The sequence below is a fragment of the Lactuca serriola genome, chromosome 9 (assembly GCF_051521515.1).
Source record: "Lactuca serriola cultivar US96UC23 chromosome 9, Lser_US96UC23_V15, whole genome shotgun sequence".
NCBI classification, from domain to species: Eukaryota; Viridiplantae; Streptophyta; class Magnoliopsida; order Asterales; family Asteraceae; genus Lactuca; species Lactuca serriola.
The window spans coordinates 157,229,760-157,244,807 of record NC_136416.1 but is presented as its reverse complement, the minus strand read 5'-3'; the positions used below and the strand labels follow the sequence as shown (position 1 = coordinate 157,244,807).

General features: G+C 38.0%; 1 protein-coding gene across 1 annotated transcript; it reads right to left on the bottom strand.

Moving 5' to 3' along the window:
• Positions 1-4,361: 4,361 nt before the first annotated feature.
• LOC145076193 (uncharacterized) lies at positions 4,362-14,780 on the bottom strand. The gene is made up of 9 exons (XM_079022154.1): positions 14,450-14,780; positions 14,218-14,381; positions 13,880-14,122; positions 11,802-11,910; positions 11,475-11,715; positions 11,112-11,294; positions 5,210-5,277; positions 4,473-5,098; positions 4,362-4,382 (listed from the first exon to the last, which is right to left on the bottom strand). The coding sequence occupies exons 1-9, from the start codon at positions 14,778-14,780 to the stop codon at positions 4,362-4,364; spliced, it is 1,986 nt and encodes a 661-aa protein (XP_078878280.1).
• Between the last annotated feature and the right edge of the window lie 268 nt (positions 14,781-15,048).

The window sequence follows — 15,048 nt, the reverse complement described above, 5'->3', positions numbered from 1 at the left end:
CTAAGAGATGTAAGGAAATAATCATCAAGTTCATGAATTTATACCTTGAAAAGATTTGTAGAGAAGCAACAATCCCAGATCCAAACTTTCTCTTTTGCACCAACACCTTGCCATGACCTTTGCTTCCTTGAAGAGTGGATCCAAATCACCAAATGCCCTACACCAAGCCTTCCAAGCTCCAAGAACTCTCAAAGAGTATTAGGGTTTCGTCAAAACTGTTTAAGGGTGAGAAGGAGGCTGACCCTAGAGGGTATAATGTTCTTTATATTGTGGCACACCCTAAAAATTAGGGTTTAAAGACTCTGGGTGTACGTCTCCAATACCCGCGACTCCTCATCCCCTCTACGCTGGGCGTACTCTAGCTTACGCTGGATGCACTCATCTTGGCCACCTTCCTTGCCACTTTTCTCTATTAAGGAACAATGATGCCAATACCCTCAAAGTACTATAAGTTCTTCATTCTAAGTCCGTTTCCTACGAACTTCATATCCACAAAAAGGTGACGAGAAACCCTACCCTCCCAGCTCCACACCCAAGCCCTGCAATCTTCCGAATAAGACCCGAGACCCATAAAAAAATGAATCGCCATATTACGCTTATACCCTTGGTCTCCGAAGACACAATCGAACACTTCCAAAACCGGGTGTTACAGTACATACCGATTTCTGATTTCATGTTCGGCCACCAGTACAACCTCTTTAGGTGCTGGTACATCTTGTCAGAGTCAGGATGGATAGAATATCTCATTTTGTGAGCTTCGTCCATGACTAAACTCCTGATTCCTCTGAATTTGGGCGTCTAGATGCCGTTCATGAAATATTGTGTCCGTTCATCCCTAAGCTCGAATTGTTTTTCCATTCCTCGCAGGGTTTTGTCTGCAATGTTCTCTTCTTTTACATCTTTCAGTTGATCTTCCCTTATCTACATACTTAGATTGTAATGAATGGTCATGGTCAGTGCACGCATGCGTCTGGGTTTCACATGCTCCTTATAGCTCAGAGCGTCTGCGACCATATTAGCCTTGCCAGGGTGATAACGAATTTCACAGTCGTAATCATTTAGTAGTTTGACCCATCTTTGTTGTCTCATGTTGAGTTCTTTTTGGTTGCAAATATGTTGGAGGCTCTTGTGATCTGTAAAGATAGTACTTTTAGTACCATACAAGTAGTGTCTCCAAATCTTTAGGGCAAAAGCCACTACTCAGCTCAAGATCATGAGTAGTGTAGTTGACCTCGTGCACTTTAGTTGTCGTGAAGCATAAGTAATAACCTTGCCTCTTTTCATTAATACACAACCCAGTCCTTGATGAGACGCATCACAGTAAACGACAAAGTCTTCTTCTCCATCTGGGAGTAACAGGATCGGTGCACTGCACAACATGTGTTTTAATTTCTGGAACGCAGCTTCCTGCTTGTCTTCCCAGTTGAATTTCACATCCTTCTATGTTATGCTGTGAGAGGCTTGGTTGTTTTGCATAAATTTTCGATAAACCTTTGATAGTAACAAGCAAGTCCTAGAAATTGGCTCACTTTATTCAGCATTCTCGGTGCCTCCAAATTCTTGATTTCTTCAATTTTTGTTGAGTCCACATGTATCCCTTTATTGATAACAACGTGCCCTAGGAAGTGCACTTCTCTTATCCAAAATTCACATTTGGAAAACTTTACATACAACTTCTCCTTTCTCAACAATTCCAAAATTAATCTTAAATGTTGATCGTGATCCTCCTTTGTTTGTAAGTATAGGAATATAATCGCGAACTTATCTAAGCGAGGCTTGCAAACATGGTTCATTAGATCTATGAACACTGATGGGGCATTCGTTATATCGAAGGGCTTGACAAAAACTCGTAGTGACCATACCGAGTTTTGAACGCGGTCTTTGGTATGTCTGCTTCCAATACCTTTAGTTGGTGGTAACCAGACCTTAGGTCAGTTTTGGAGTAGTAACTAGACCCTTGCACTTGATCAAACAAATCATCGATTCTAGGGAGTGGGTATCAATTCTTTATTGTTAACTTATATAGTTCTCAGTAATCAATACACATTCGAAATGATTCATCTTTCTTTTTTACGAATAAGACTGGGACTCCCCAAGATGAAAAACTTGGTCTTATGAAACCCTTGTCCAGAAGTTCCTATAATTAGCCTCAAAGTTCTTGCATCTAGGAGGGAGCCAATCTGTACGGTGACTTAGCTACTGGTGCAGCACCTGGGATTAGGTCAATTCTAAATTTGACTTGTCAGTTCGAGGGTAATCCTGGTAGATCCTTGGGAAAAACATTGGGAAAATCACATACTTGCAGTATGTCCTTTAATTCTTTTGTTTCTCTCTTCCTATCCACTATGTGAGCCAGGAAGTCATAACATTTCTTATGTAGATATTTTTGAGCCTTTGTGCAGGATATGAGTTTAAGGTTTTCCACCGATTTATCCCCGTAAATGGTCAATATCTCTCTGTTGGGTAGGGTTAATCGCACGACCTTCTCATAGCACAAGATTTCGGCATGGTGAGGAGAAAGCTAATCCATTCCTATGATAAAGTCGAAACTTCCAATAGGAATAGTCAGACGATCTATATGGAAAGTGTGGTCATTTAGGGTTAACAAACAATATCTTAGGATTTTGGTAGTGCTTTCTAACTGGCCGTTTTCCACTTCTACTTTGTACGCTACTTCTAATTTACTAGACTTGTGATTTAAAAGTTGTTGAAAAGACAGATTTATAAAACTTTTATCGACACCGGAGCTAAAAAGTATTGTTTCATACAAGTTATTAATAAGGAATGTACTAGTGACCACAGACGGATCCTAAATAGCATCCATATTTCCTATCATAAATTATCTCCCTCGGGCATCACACCTTTATCCTTCCTTTTTGGGCAGACTCGTGCGAGGTGACCTTTCTCTCTATAGTAGTTTGCAGTATGCCCTTCCTGTTACACCAGGTGCAATGGTAACACTCTCTAGGGTGTTTTCTGTTGGGTTTTATGTACTCTAACATCCCTATGGTGCACATAAAACCCTAATGCTTTGGATCTAGGTTTTCTCTAATTATACATGCAATATTCTTTTTCCAAAGCATGAAGCCTAACTAGCATGCAACTTTGATATACGTATCATAAAAACTAGTTAGAAGATTACCTTTTGATGTAGCTTGTAGAACTTGGCCTTAAAAAAGCTTAGCACCCCAAGTGTCATGCCTCAAACAAGTCACAAACACCAATAAACAATTAGATGAATATGAGATAGGTTTAGGAGACACAAAATCGGCAAGCTCTTCTTGGAACGCAAGCAATGTCCGGTTTTTAGAGCTTAGGGTATACATTTATAGTTTAGAATATCAAGAGTCTTTTGTAACCCTAATTCTTACACTTAAGTTTACACTAGTACAAAAATGACCTACGGTCACACTTTCTGAAAAACGGCCAGTGACACTTTTTCTTAAAAGTGTGGCCAAAGGTCACTACAAAAATTTAGAGACTGTTTTTGGATACATTTAAATTAGAATGAGTGGCCATTAAATAGACAATCAACACTTTTACCACACTTAATTATACCAAATGTGACTAACATTAGTCACACTCGAAAACTGAGATCATAGGTCACAACCAGCCACATGTATGGATTAAGATTGTCATACTTTTTTATGAGAGACAGTAGATAAAAGTATCGTCACATGAGTTAGTTCTCTGTGTGTCTATAACCTGGTGCCTTTTTAGCCACATAACAGACAAAGTAGTTAAAAGGTGATACATATGGTCACACTAAATATTTGTGTGTCCATAGGGCGGTTCTGTACTAGTTGTATTTAGTTTACGCAAGAAATTAAAAGAAGTTAGTATTGGTTACTTATGGTCATTTACCTTTTATTATGTGTGTCAAAATATTATGAATTGGCATTAAGAATAAACAAATATTGTGTGTGTAGGTACTATTTAGTTACGTTTACAGCTATTATATGTGTCTATATGTAAATATAGTCATAAAAGAAAAATAATGTGTTATCGTTATAATTAGGGGTCGTTCATTGCCCTTTTTGTCATCTATTCTTTTAATTGCACTAGATAATACACCATTAAAAATGAAAAGAATACAACTTATTTTAACAGAATATTATGATAATAAATGAAGTGAATACAACATAACTTGTTTAACATTGTATAACGAAAGTACATTGTTATTACATGCAGTTTATGTTATAACATGTGTAACAATATAACAGTAAAAAACCGAAAAAAAAATCTTTGAGTTATAAGAATATTACACCATAATAGTTTGATGGTATAATATGGTAAAAAGACATTAAGTAAAGTACAACGTCATTTTTTGTCATTTTCTTATTCTCCACATAACGATGTGCTCAAGTTTTGGCCTTTCCCTTCTACAAACAAAAAATAAAGATCATTAAGTGTTAAAAGAAGGAAAAATATTATCGCTACAAATGTAATTCATGACATTAAGAAACACGTACCGTATGTATAAGAATACAGTGACAATCATTACGAAAATAATCATTTTCCTTCTGCAAGTCAAGTGTGTCTACACGTAGCAATATGTTATCATTATGAGGATCAATAGTACTAAATTCTTCATCTACATCTTCATATGTATCTTTGTAATTTTTGGGAGGTGTCTTGAACACAATAGACATTTTTTGATTGAGTGGGTCTGTCATGTAAAGTACTTGTTGTGCTTGTGCGGCCAATATGAAGGGATCACCTTTATGGCCTAATCTTTTTAGTTCAACTAGTGTGTACCCCAATTTATCCTTTTTTACCCCTTTTCTATTGTCAACCCAGTCACACATGAAAATTGGAATTCTTTTAAAATGATAATCGAGTACCCATATCTCTTGTAAAACACCATAATAAGTGTTTTTGGCATATGTTACAACTTCTTTAATGATGTGTGTGTCAGTTGCAACAACACTAACCCTGCTGTTTTGGTAAACTTTACCTTCACGAGCTTTTGTACGAAAATTATATCCATTAATAGCATATACATCGTATTTAATAATGTTCTTATTGGGTCCATGTGAAATCCATCTCATTGTCTCTGTTATACTTTCTCTACAGGCCCCTAACTCTCTCTCTCTACCTGAATTGTAATTAGATTATGAATTTAAGAAATCAAGACAAAAATAACAAAGAACACAACATATTTGAAAAGAATATACCTCCTTTCGTAACCAATGACCAAATGTTTTACTATGGTCTTGTTCTAGATGTGCCTTTCGTTTAGTAGGGTGTAGATGTTCCAAAAATTCCATGTGTCGTCTGTCAATACGTTAATGTTAATATTATTATAAAAAAAACATACATGTAAAAAACGTTACTTGATACATGGGAGTACTTCAGATGTATTTTGCAATACAAAGAAATGTGCTTTGCTGAATAGTTATGCAGAAACTTCTACCGATTTAGCAACTGATACAAGAGTACCGTCCGTAATAGAGCTACTATTGTAGCACCTGGTTCCTGGTACGTAAAATCTATCTAAGTATTTTTCAATTTTAGCCTTGGACTCGGCGAGTTGTAGGCCCGACTCGCCGAGTAGAGATGGGTCTGGGGGCACACTTAAGTTGGCGACTCGGCGAGTCCACATTTTGGACTCGGCGAGTCCCCGCTGTCTGATGAAACCCTAAATTTCAAGGGTTTGCACCCTATTTAAACCTTCTTATCCGCCCCCAAGCTCGCCCACTTCACCCTCAGAGCTCTCTACTTCGTCCAAGCCTTGTTCCTTGTGGGATTGAAGCATTTTGGTGTGTTTTCTTGAAAATTTGGAGAGGGAAGGAGAGTAGACCAAGAAGAGAAGAAGGAGGACATACATCCTTGTGTTATCTCAGTGGTTTCCTTGAGGTATAACTCAGTTTCCCTCTATTTTCATGCTTATTGTCCCTTGTAGCTCCATGAAAGTCCTTCTTGAGCCTTTCCCCAAGCTTGTTTGTGTATTAGGGTTTGTAATAAGTTGTTTAGCCTCTAGATTTAGGCATGATTGAGCTCCAGGAGCTTGGATCTACTGCCTTTATGGAGCCATATTTCATGAAAGCCCTAGATCTACTCTTTTGGTGCATTTTGAGCCCTAAAACCTTCATTGGTGTTTATTTACACGTAAAGTTGGAAACTTTACGTGTTAATCAGGCCCTAGAAAACCCAGATCTATGAATCGTATGAGCTAAATTCAAGCAAAATTGAGTATATAGTATTCGCATGTGGCAGACTCGGCGAGTCAAGTCGCGAGTCCCCGAGTTTTCCCCCTTTTCGTGTTGCGGGTTGGAGTAGTGAGTCATGGGGTGTGACTCAGTGGGTCGGAAGCCAGACTCACTCATGAAGTAACTCGGCGAGTCAATGCCACGACTCGGCGAGTTCAAGGAAATCTTCTTGCCTCAAGAACAGACTCGGCGAGTTGTTCATACAGCTCGGCGAGTGTGACAATCGTCAATTTCGAGTCAAGTCAAAGTCAACAAGTCAAACCGATCGACTCGTTTAACCTTGTGTATTGAGCGTACGTTATGTAATTACTGTATAACTCACTATTTTAATGAGAAAACATCACTCGGAAAAGTTCGTGTGTTTAAATTTCCTAAGCCTTAGTGCTAAACAATGAACCAAACTGATAAAACAATGTTACATACTCATCGGGAGTGGGTAAGATCCTTAAACATGACTTAACGGGGTTCACGGACCTTGCGTTGCAGGGCTAAACACTCACCATTATCACACATGAAACCTCTCTCAATCATTTTCACTCTATCTCTCTTTATCGAGAATCTCTCCCAAATCTCTCTTTGTATGAGAAATCTCTCCAAGAATGTGAAATCTCTCCCAAATCTCTCTTTGTATGAGAAATCTCTCCAAGAGTGTGAAATCTCTCCCAAATCTCTCTTTGTATGAGAAATCTCTCCAAGAATGTGAAATCTCTCCCAAATCACTCTTTGTATGAGAAATCTCTCCAAGAATGTGAAATCTCTCCCAAATCTCTCCAAGAATGTGAAATCTCTCCCAAATCTCTGTTTGTATGAGAAATCTCTCCTAAATCTCTCTCAAAAGTTTCTATAACCTTTTGAAGTCATACGGGTCATTCCGACCCTTAACCGGGTCAAAAACCGCTTAAAACGGGGCAAGAACGGGCAAAAAGGGCTTAAGGACCCGAAACCCTCTTATTAGGGCCGAAGCCTCTTAGGACCCGAAAGTCCTCTTAGGGACCAAAACCAAGAGGACCGGACCCGAAGGGGTGCTCTCGGGCCCGAACATCACTCAAAGAACCGAACCCGAAGGCTCCTGGAACCGAACCTCGCACACCACCCGAACCCGAAGGTACTGTTCACTTCGGTCTATTTCGCTTCTTACGACTTTGGACCGAGCCTTTGCTTCTTGCTGCTTTCGCTTCCTTTCGCTTCGTGCCTAGCATTAGGAGGACCGAACCTCGGCCAGGACCGAGAGGTCTCGCAGGAAACTCATTTTCTCCCGATTTTCGACTAGTTTTGCGTTTTAGACCCGTTTTTAATTGTTTTAACACGAGATTTTCACCCAAAACTTTATTTTAACATATAAGACCCCTTAATTAATGATTAATCACGTTTTAAGGATAAAACCTTATCCAAGAAGAGTGGGTGAAGTACAAAGGTTGAGTGTTGACTTTTCCTTGTATTATGACACAAGCAACCCCCATACCCACTCCATGACCAACCCACACTCCTCCCCACCATACCTTGTCACTTCCTTGTACTTTTTACCTCTCTCACAAGTTATTCCCACGTTCTTAGAGTTGGACATTCATCCTCTCTCCTCATTCTCACTCACTTGCTTCCATTTCACCAAAGATTGAACACTTTTTTCTCTCACAATTCTCTTACCAAAAATTCGAGATTCAAGGACCTCCTTCCAAGTTTTCTCTCACTTTTGGTAAGTATATTCATTCTCCAAATGATTCACTCTCTTTTACTCAAATCATAGATATCTTACACAAACTCCATCATATTTATGTTAGATCTTCAAATCTTCAATCAATCTTCCAAAGTGTTCTTGAGTTGAACACTTATCTTCTCCATCATCCATCTACTGAAATCACTCAAGGTGAGTTCATACCCCTCTATTATCATGTTTTCTTAAGTTTTAAGGGGGACAATACAAGTTAAAACACCAAGAACATAGCTAAACTTTTCTAACAGCTTTCATCAGAAAAGTTGGGCTCCATTCACGGACTGTTTTGGACAACTTAAACATTTTTTTTTCAAAACTGTTTTAGGTGTAAGTAGTTCCAGTTCTTATCTTTAAAATGACTACTTGCACGTCTCCATCCGATATTTCTACAATTTATGGTGATTTTTACAAAACTGCCTATCATTTTAAACACCAATCCGGACCAGTCTGTGATTATTGACTTTTTCACCCAAGTTGGAGGTCATTAGAAATCATGATAAAAATTATGAGTAAACTAGAAACATTTTGGGAACTCTCAGAATTTACGGATTTAGTTTTCGACTACGTATGATTTTTCTATGACTTTTCTAAAACAGTGCAGAAAGGTTAAATTTAGTCAACAGCATATAACTTTCATAACACTTTGTATTATGTTGAGCAAAGTATATAACAATAAGTTCTAAGTATTGAATGTGTTTCCTTGTTAGTTTCTCATCATAAACTGAAACTTAGTCATTCATGATAAGATTATTCATTCATTTAGAACACGTATATAAAGCTATAATGAGCATAGTTTATGTATTCATAACACAAATGCGTTTTCATAAAAGAGTTCTTATACATTACAAACGTTTCGGATAAACTATAATAGATATAGTTTATATATCATTTACTTCTCAAACTTATTTACCAAAGGTTTTCAGTTTAGTTCACGTAAATCTGTTAATAAATAAATTTGTGAGTCATTCGCTTCAGGTTACTTCCAAAGTAACAAAGTCAAGAAGTCCTGTAAATTGTAACCAGAGTCTCTTGTAGGGAGAACGGGATAGTTGTGTATAGATCTATATTGGGTTTGACAAACCCACACCAGAGCTGCTTGCAATAGCTAGACCGGCAGGTCTGTGGTGACAAGTGTCATTTAACGGCGACGCCTGAAGAACGTCGTATTACGAGGCCATCCATGTCAAGTATGGTTATAATAGCTCACATGTGGTATTAAAAAATCATAAGATTTACGGGTTCTACTCTTAAATTAGCGAGTTATGTCGATTTAGCTCTCAGAAATTACTTTAAGTATGGAATAATACTTGTGTGCTTTCATGTCAAAAAGGGGTTTTATGCTGATTTAAAACCACGTTTATATCATTAACTATGGAAATTACTTGTTCATTCTCGGTCCTAGTATTTAGGATCACATAACTTTTATAAGGAAAATATTGGATTTTCTTGGTAACATACAACTCATTACAAAGATCGATTTTCCAACTCTTACTGTCAAAAGCTTATGAACTCACCAACCATTGTGTTCACACTTTTTCAAACAACTTGTATTCTCAGGAAATCACTAAACAGGTAATCAAGTGCTTTTGAGGATGGGACGTTAAGGCATCGAACATTTCATATTTTGTCAACATATTGTAATTGATTTTGAAACATGTAATCCATACAATGATGTAACTCTTTCAATTATATATATGTTGGTTGTGTTTACTTTCATCACTATTGCCATTATTGTTATGATACTATACATGAAGTCCTCCACCCTCAGAGGTTTCCGCCATCATTGGTTTGGGGGCGTGACAGCGAGTCTCAGCATAGAGTGTTCTTCGGATGAAGATGAACTCGACGAGTTGTTCATACAACTCGGCAAGTAGGATGAAGGACTATTGGCCTTTGGTTTAGAAGGAAAACTCGTCGAGTCAATGCTTAACTCGACGAGTAGAGACGGGTTTATGGTCGGACAAAGGGAGAGGGACTCGGCGAGTTGGCAAGTCAACTCGGCGAGTCGAGACAACTGGCAGTTGACTTTGACTTTGACTTTGACTCTTGGTTTGGTTAGGGGTAAATGGTCATTTTACCCTGAGGTTGGTTAGCAGTATTTGACTAAGGGTTTTGTGGGAATTATAGCCGGAGGATTTCCGGAGCAGCAACAACAGAAGACAGTCAGTTCCCACGCATATCAGCAGCTACTTTAAGGTGAGTTACCTTCCAGTAGCGGTGGGTCTACGGCCACAATGCCGACCCACCAGTAGGATTGTATGATAGATGTTTGTCTCTGTGATATTCATCTAGAGTTGCTACTACCTGTGATATGTTATTGTGCTAGTATGATATGATGCTATGTGCTAGTGACAGTAGGGGAGATAGTCCTCAGTATACCGATCGATAGGGCCGAAGGGGCGGACATGCCTAGCCATGCTAGATAGATTATGAGATATATGTGTTATGTGGTATTAGTAGGGGGTGAGATAGTCCCCAGTATCTGGTGGAGAGGACCGAAAGGGAGACCAGTACCCACATATGCTAGTCAGTATCCGGTCGAGAGGACCGAAGGGGAGGCAAGCTCCCAGATATACTGGTCAATATCCGGTCGAGAGGACTGAAGGGGAGGCCAGCTCCCAGAGATACTAGACAGTATCCGGTCGAGAGGACCGAAGGGGTAGGTCGGGCACCCAGATATGCCTGACAATATATGTATGTTATGTGATTGTATGGTATGTGGTATGTTGGGGGAACTCACTAAGCTTCATGCTCACAGTTTTTAGTTTTGGTTTCAGGTACCTCTTCTTCGAAGGGGAAGGAGCTGGCGCGGTAGCGGCCCATCACACACATGCCTTGTATTCCGCACTATGAGATCCTCCTGGGAAATTGTACTCTGACGATATTATGTTTTTATAAAATGTTTTCAAGACATGCGATAACTTTTATGAAATGCTATGATCGGTGAACGTTTTATTTCTAATGTTTGCTAAGTATATGTTCTAAAAATGAAATTTTTGGCTCGTATTTTTGGGATGTTACAACTATCTACACCTTTATGAGTTCCACAATTATTATGATTTTCAAGTGGAATACCAGCAGTATCCATCCTTTTAAGGAATTGACTAAAAAACTCAATTGTCTCTTCTGCAATGCATCCTTCTGGTCTATTTTTGTTTCGCACGTGCCCCTGAATAACCTTCATATACCTTTCGAATGGGTACATCCATCTAAAGAATATTGGACCACATAATTTTACTTCCCTAGTGAGATGAACGGTTAAATGAATCATCACATCAAAAAATGATGGTGGAAAGTGATTCTCAAGAAGACATAAGGTTACACATAACTCCTCTTGCAACTTATCGAGCTCATCCACTATGATTTCTTTGCTACATATTGATTTGAAAAAGAAACAAAACCTTGTAATAGCAACTTTGGTGGGTGGGTGCATAATAGATCGAATTGTTATGGGCAAAAATTGTTGCATGAGCATGTGATAGTCATTTGATTTTAGTTTGATCAACTTCCTATCCTTTAGACTCACCAAACTAGAAAAATTAGAACAATACCCTTGAGGAACCCTTAAGCTGTATAAAGTCTCACATAATTTGTCTTTTTCCTCTTTTGTCAATGTACAACCTGTTGCGGGAAATCTTGTGTTGTTCCCTTCTATATGAGGATGCAACTCTGGTTTTAAGCCATAATGAACCAAATCCAATCGAGCTTTATAACCATCTTTCGTCTTCCCGGGAACATTTAAAACAGTTCCTGTTAAACTCTCACCCATGTTCTTTTCCACATGCATAAAATCTATACAATATGGAACCAAATTGTCGTGCCAATACCTTAGTTGTCTATACCATATATTGAATTTCTTCCAGTATGTATTATTTTACTGGCCCACATCTGAAGTACCCAGTTGGTGTGATTTTCTCTTTTTTTATTCATCTTCACACCTCTTCCACTTGTTGATTGTTGGATTTCTGCCTCCTTGCCCTTATTAACCTTTCCCCATTTATTAATTATAAATTTTACCCTGTTATATATTTCCTCCCCATTCATAGGATCTGGAGAGGGTGAGAACTCTTGTTGTCCATTGAATGCCTTCTTTTGTCTTCTGAACGGGTGATCATATGGTAGAAATCTTCTATGACCAGCATAACTCAGCTTATTCGATTCAGGGAGTCTAATGCAGTGTGTCTCTTCACCACACACAACACAACCTTGAAAACCGCTGTATGGGCAACCACTTAATGTACCTAAAGCAGGATAATCATTAATAGTCCATAACACAACTGCGCGTAGTTTAAAATGCTCTTGTGCTTATGCATCGTATGTTTCAACTCCAAAATCAAATAATAACTGCAGATCGTCAATAAAAGGTGCTAGGAACACATCAATATCGTTTCCTGGTGTTCCCGAAATCAATAACGAAAGCATGATGAACTTTCTCTTCATACACAACCATGATGAACTTTCTCTTCATACACAACCATGATGAACTGCAAAATTGGTCCCTATGGTATTCAAAAAACTTTGGATAGGGTCCAAAAAGTTTTTCACTTGCATAGAAGGTCCAAAATCAATGTTTTTCCTGTGTTTTTGGTCCAAAAAAACTTGAAATGACGGTAATACCCTTTTACTTTCTTTTTTTTATATTTTTTATATGTTTCAAATACTATTTTAGTTTAAAAATAAAAAGAAAAGAAAAAGAAATATCTCCCACCCCCTCCTCTCTCTCTCTCTCTCTCTCCCACCCGCATCATGGTTTTGTCCTTCAACGTTTCCTCTCTTCAACTTATTTTTCCCTTTCTAAAGTCAACCTGAAATCAAGAAGAGAAAAGGGGAAAACTTCAATGGGAATGTTTTTCAATCTCAAATTTGATATCGATTTGAAGTTTTTTAAGAACCAAAACGTGCTCCTTTCTTCCCCCTTTCACGCTGGTACAATAACAAAGTTTATTCTCCAAGAAAAGTGAAGAACCGATGAATTGGGTCTTCTTCACTTGCAATTTTGTGTTCATGGTTAAGGTGGGTGAAGATATGTAATGTTCGTCGGAAGAAAGTAAAGCTCACTGGTGCACAACAACTTTCGCAAAAGAGATCGTTAATTGGAGTCGCGCCACCATCGATGATTTGAATCAGAACCACCACACCACCATTGTTGCATTCCCTTGATTATTCAAATGTTGTTCGAAGATTGCTTCAGATACCCCGGTGCCATGGCTACCAAAAATCGTTTTCTAAAATCGGTGAGTTTAGTAAGTTTTTGGTCATTTCAATAATCGATGTGTTAAAGAAATCGTTGTCATCGCCGCCCAACATTTGATTTTTATTTGGATCTCATAGATCGTTGATCAGTTCCTATTGTTCGATCTTTATATTCATCACTGGGTTTGATTTTGGAATCGAGATATTGAAATCGTTTGATATTTCTTGTGGAATCTGGATTTTCAATAGGTTTTGGTTTTCATCTTTGATTTTGATTTTGAAATCGGAAAGTAGGTTTTAATTATCAGCATTTAGGTTTTGATTCTATTAGGTTTTGATTACAGGTAACAGGTTAATTTTGATTTGCTTTTGTTTTACTTTTGATTTGGTTTGATTTTTATTTAGTTCATCCTGTGTAAATTGTAGAAGCAAACACCATGGTTTGAAGCTATTTGGGTGGTCATGGTGGCTGCCAGAGATGATGATGATGAAGTTGGGATTGAAGATACCAATTGTTCGACGATACCATGGTGCAGAGAGAGAGAGAGAGAGAGGTGGGGTTGGGGATAATTATTTTCTTTTTTTTTATTATTTTAAATGAAAATAGTATTTGAAAATTTTTAAAAATATATAAAAAAGAAAGTAAAAGGGTATAACCGTCTTTTTAAGTTTTTTTTGGACCAAAAACTTAGAAAAACTTTGATTTTGGACCTTCTATGCAAGTGAAAAACTTTTTGGACCCTATCCAAAGCTTTTAGAATACCACAGGGACCAATGTTACAGTTTTGTCTAAAACAGGCCAAACACTATGACTCCTATTTCCTCTGTTCACAGCAACCCCGTCCGCCGAAATGCCTAGTCGCAAATTCCTTGGTTCGCTAGCAAAATCAGGATATTTGTCATCAATGGCAGCCCATGCTGGTGAATCAGCTGGGTGACTTAAAACTCCAACATCCACCATTCTTTCTGTTGCGTGCCATGTTAAATCTTTTGCAGTTGTCTTAGACTGGAAAAGACGCTTGAAGCGTGGAATAATTGGAAAGTACCACAAACATTTTGCAGGAATATTGTTGTAAATTTTATTTTTTTTTGTTCATCAACCTTCCATCTTGATTTACCACAAGTAGGACATGCTGCCAAGTCTGTGTATTCGTTTCTGTAAAGTATACAATTGTTGACACATGCATGTATCTTAGTATACCCTGAACCCATTGCCTTAAATGCTTTTTTCGCCTCATATGTACTACTGTACATTTCGTTTCCTTCTGGTAACATGTTTTTTTTATCAAAACTAATAATTCTGTAAAGCACTTATCTGATACTCCATACTTACTCTTCAAGTTGAGTAGTTGAATGATTGCAGATAACTTTGTGAAATTATGACACCATGTGTATAGGGGCTTCTCGACATCCTCTATCAGTTCTCTAAACTTATCAGGGTTCCCAATAAAATTTTCTTCTACAGCTTCAACCATCTCTACAGTTTCTGCAGCATCTGTTGGCATTTCTGTGTTCATGTTCGTGGAATCTACATCGTTTGACGTATCCGTGTCAAAATTATGTTCATATACATAACTTCTTGGTGGTTCTTCTGTTTCTCCATGCTTATTCCAATTTGTGTATGTTTGATCAATTCCATTCCTGAATAGATGATCATCTACCATATCCACCGAATGACGTATGTGGTTTACACACTTAACACATGGACAGGGAATTATTATCTTTTTTTTGGTATCTGCATGATCCATATGTTTAGAAATCTTGTAATTGTGCACTGCATATTTGATAAATTCTGCAACACCTTTTACGTAGCTTTCCGATGTTCTGTATGCTCCCATCCAAGACTTATCCACATTCAGCTTACAACAGTGTCAACAAGCAATATATGTTTCCTGTTTATTGACCCATTTTAACAAACAGTTGGTGTGCATA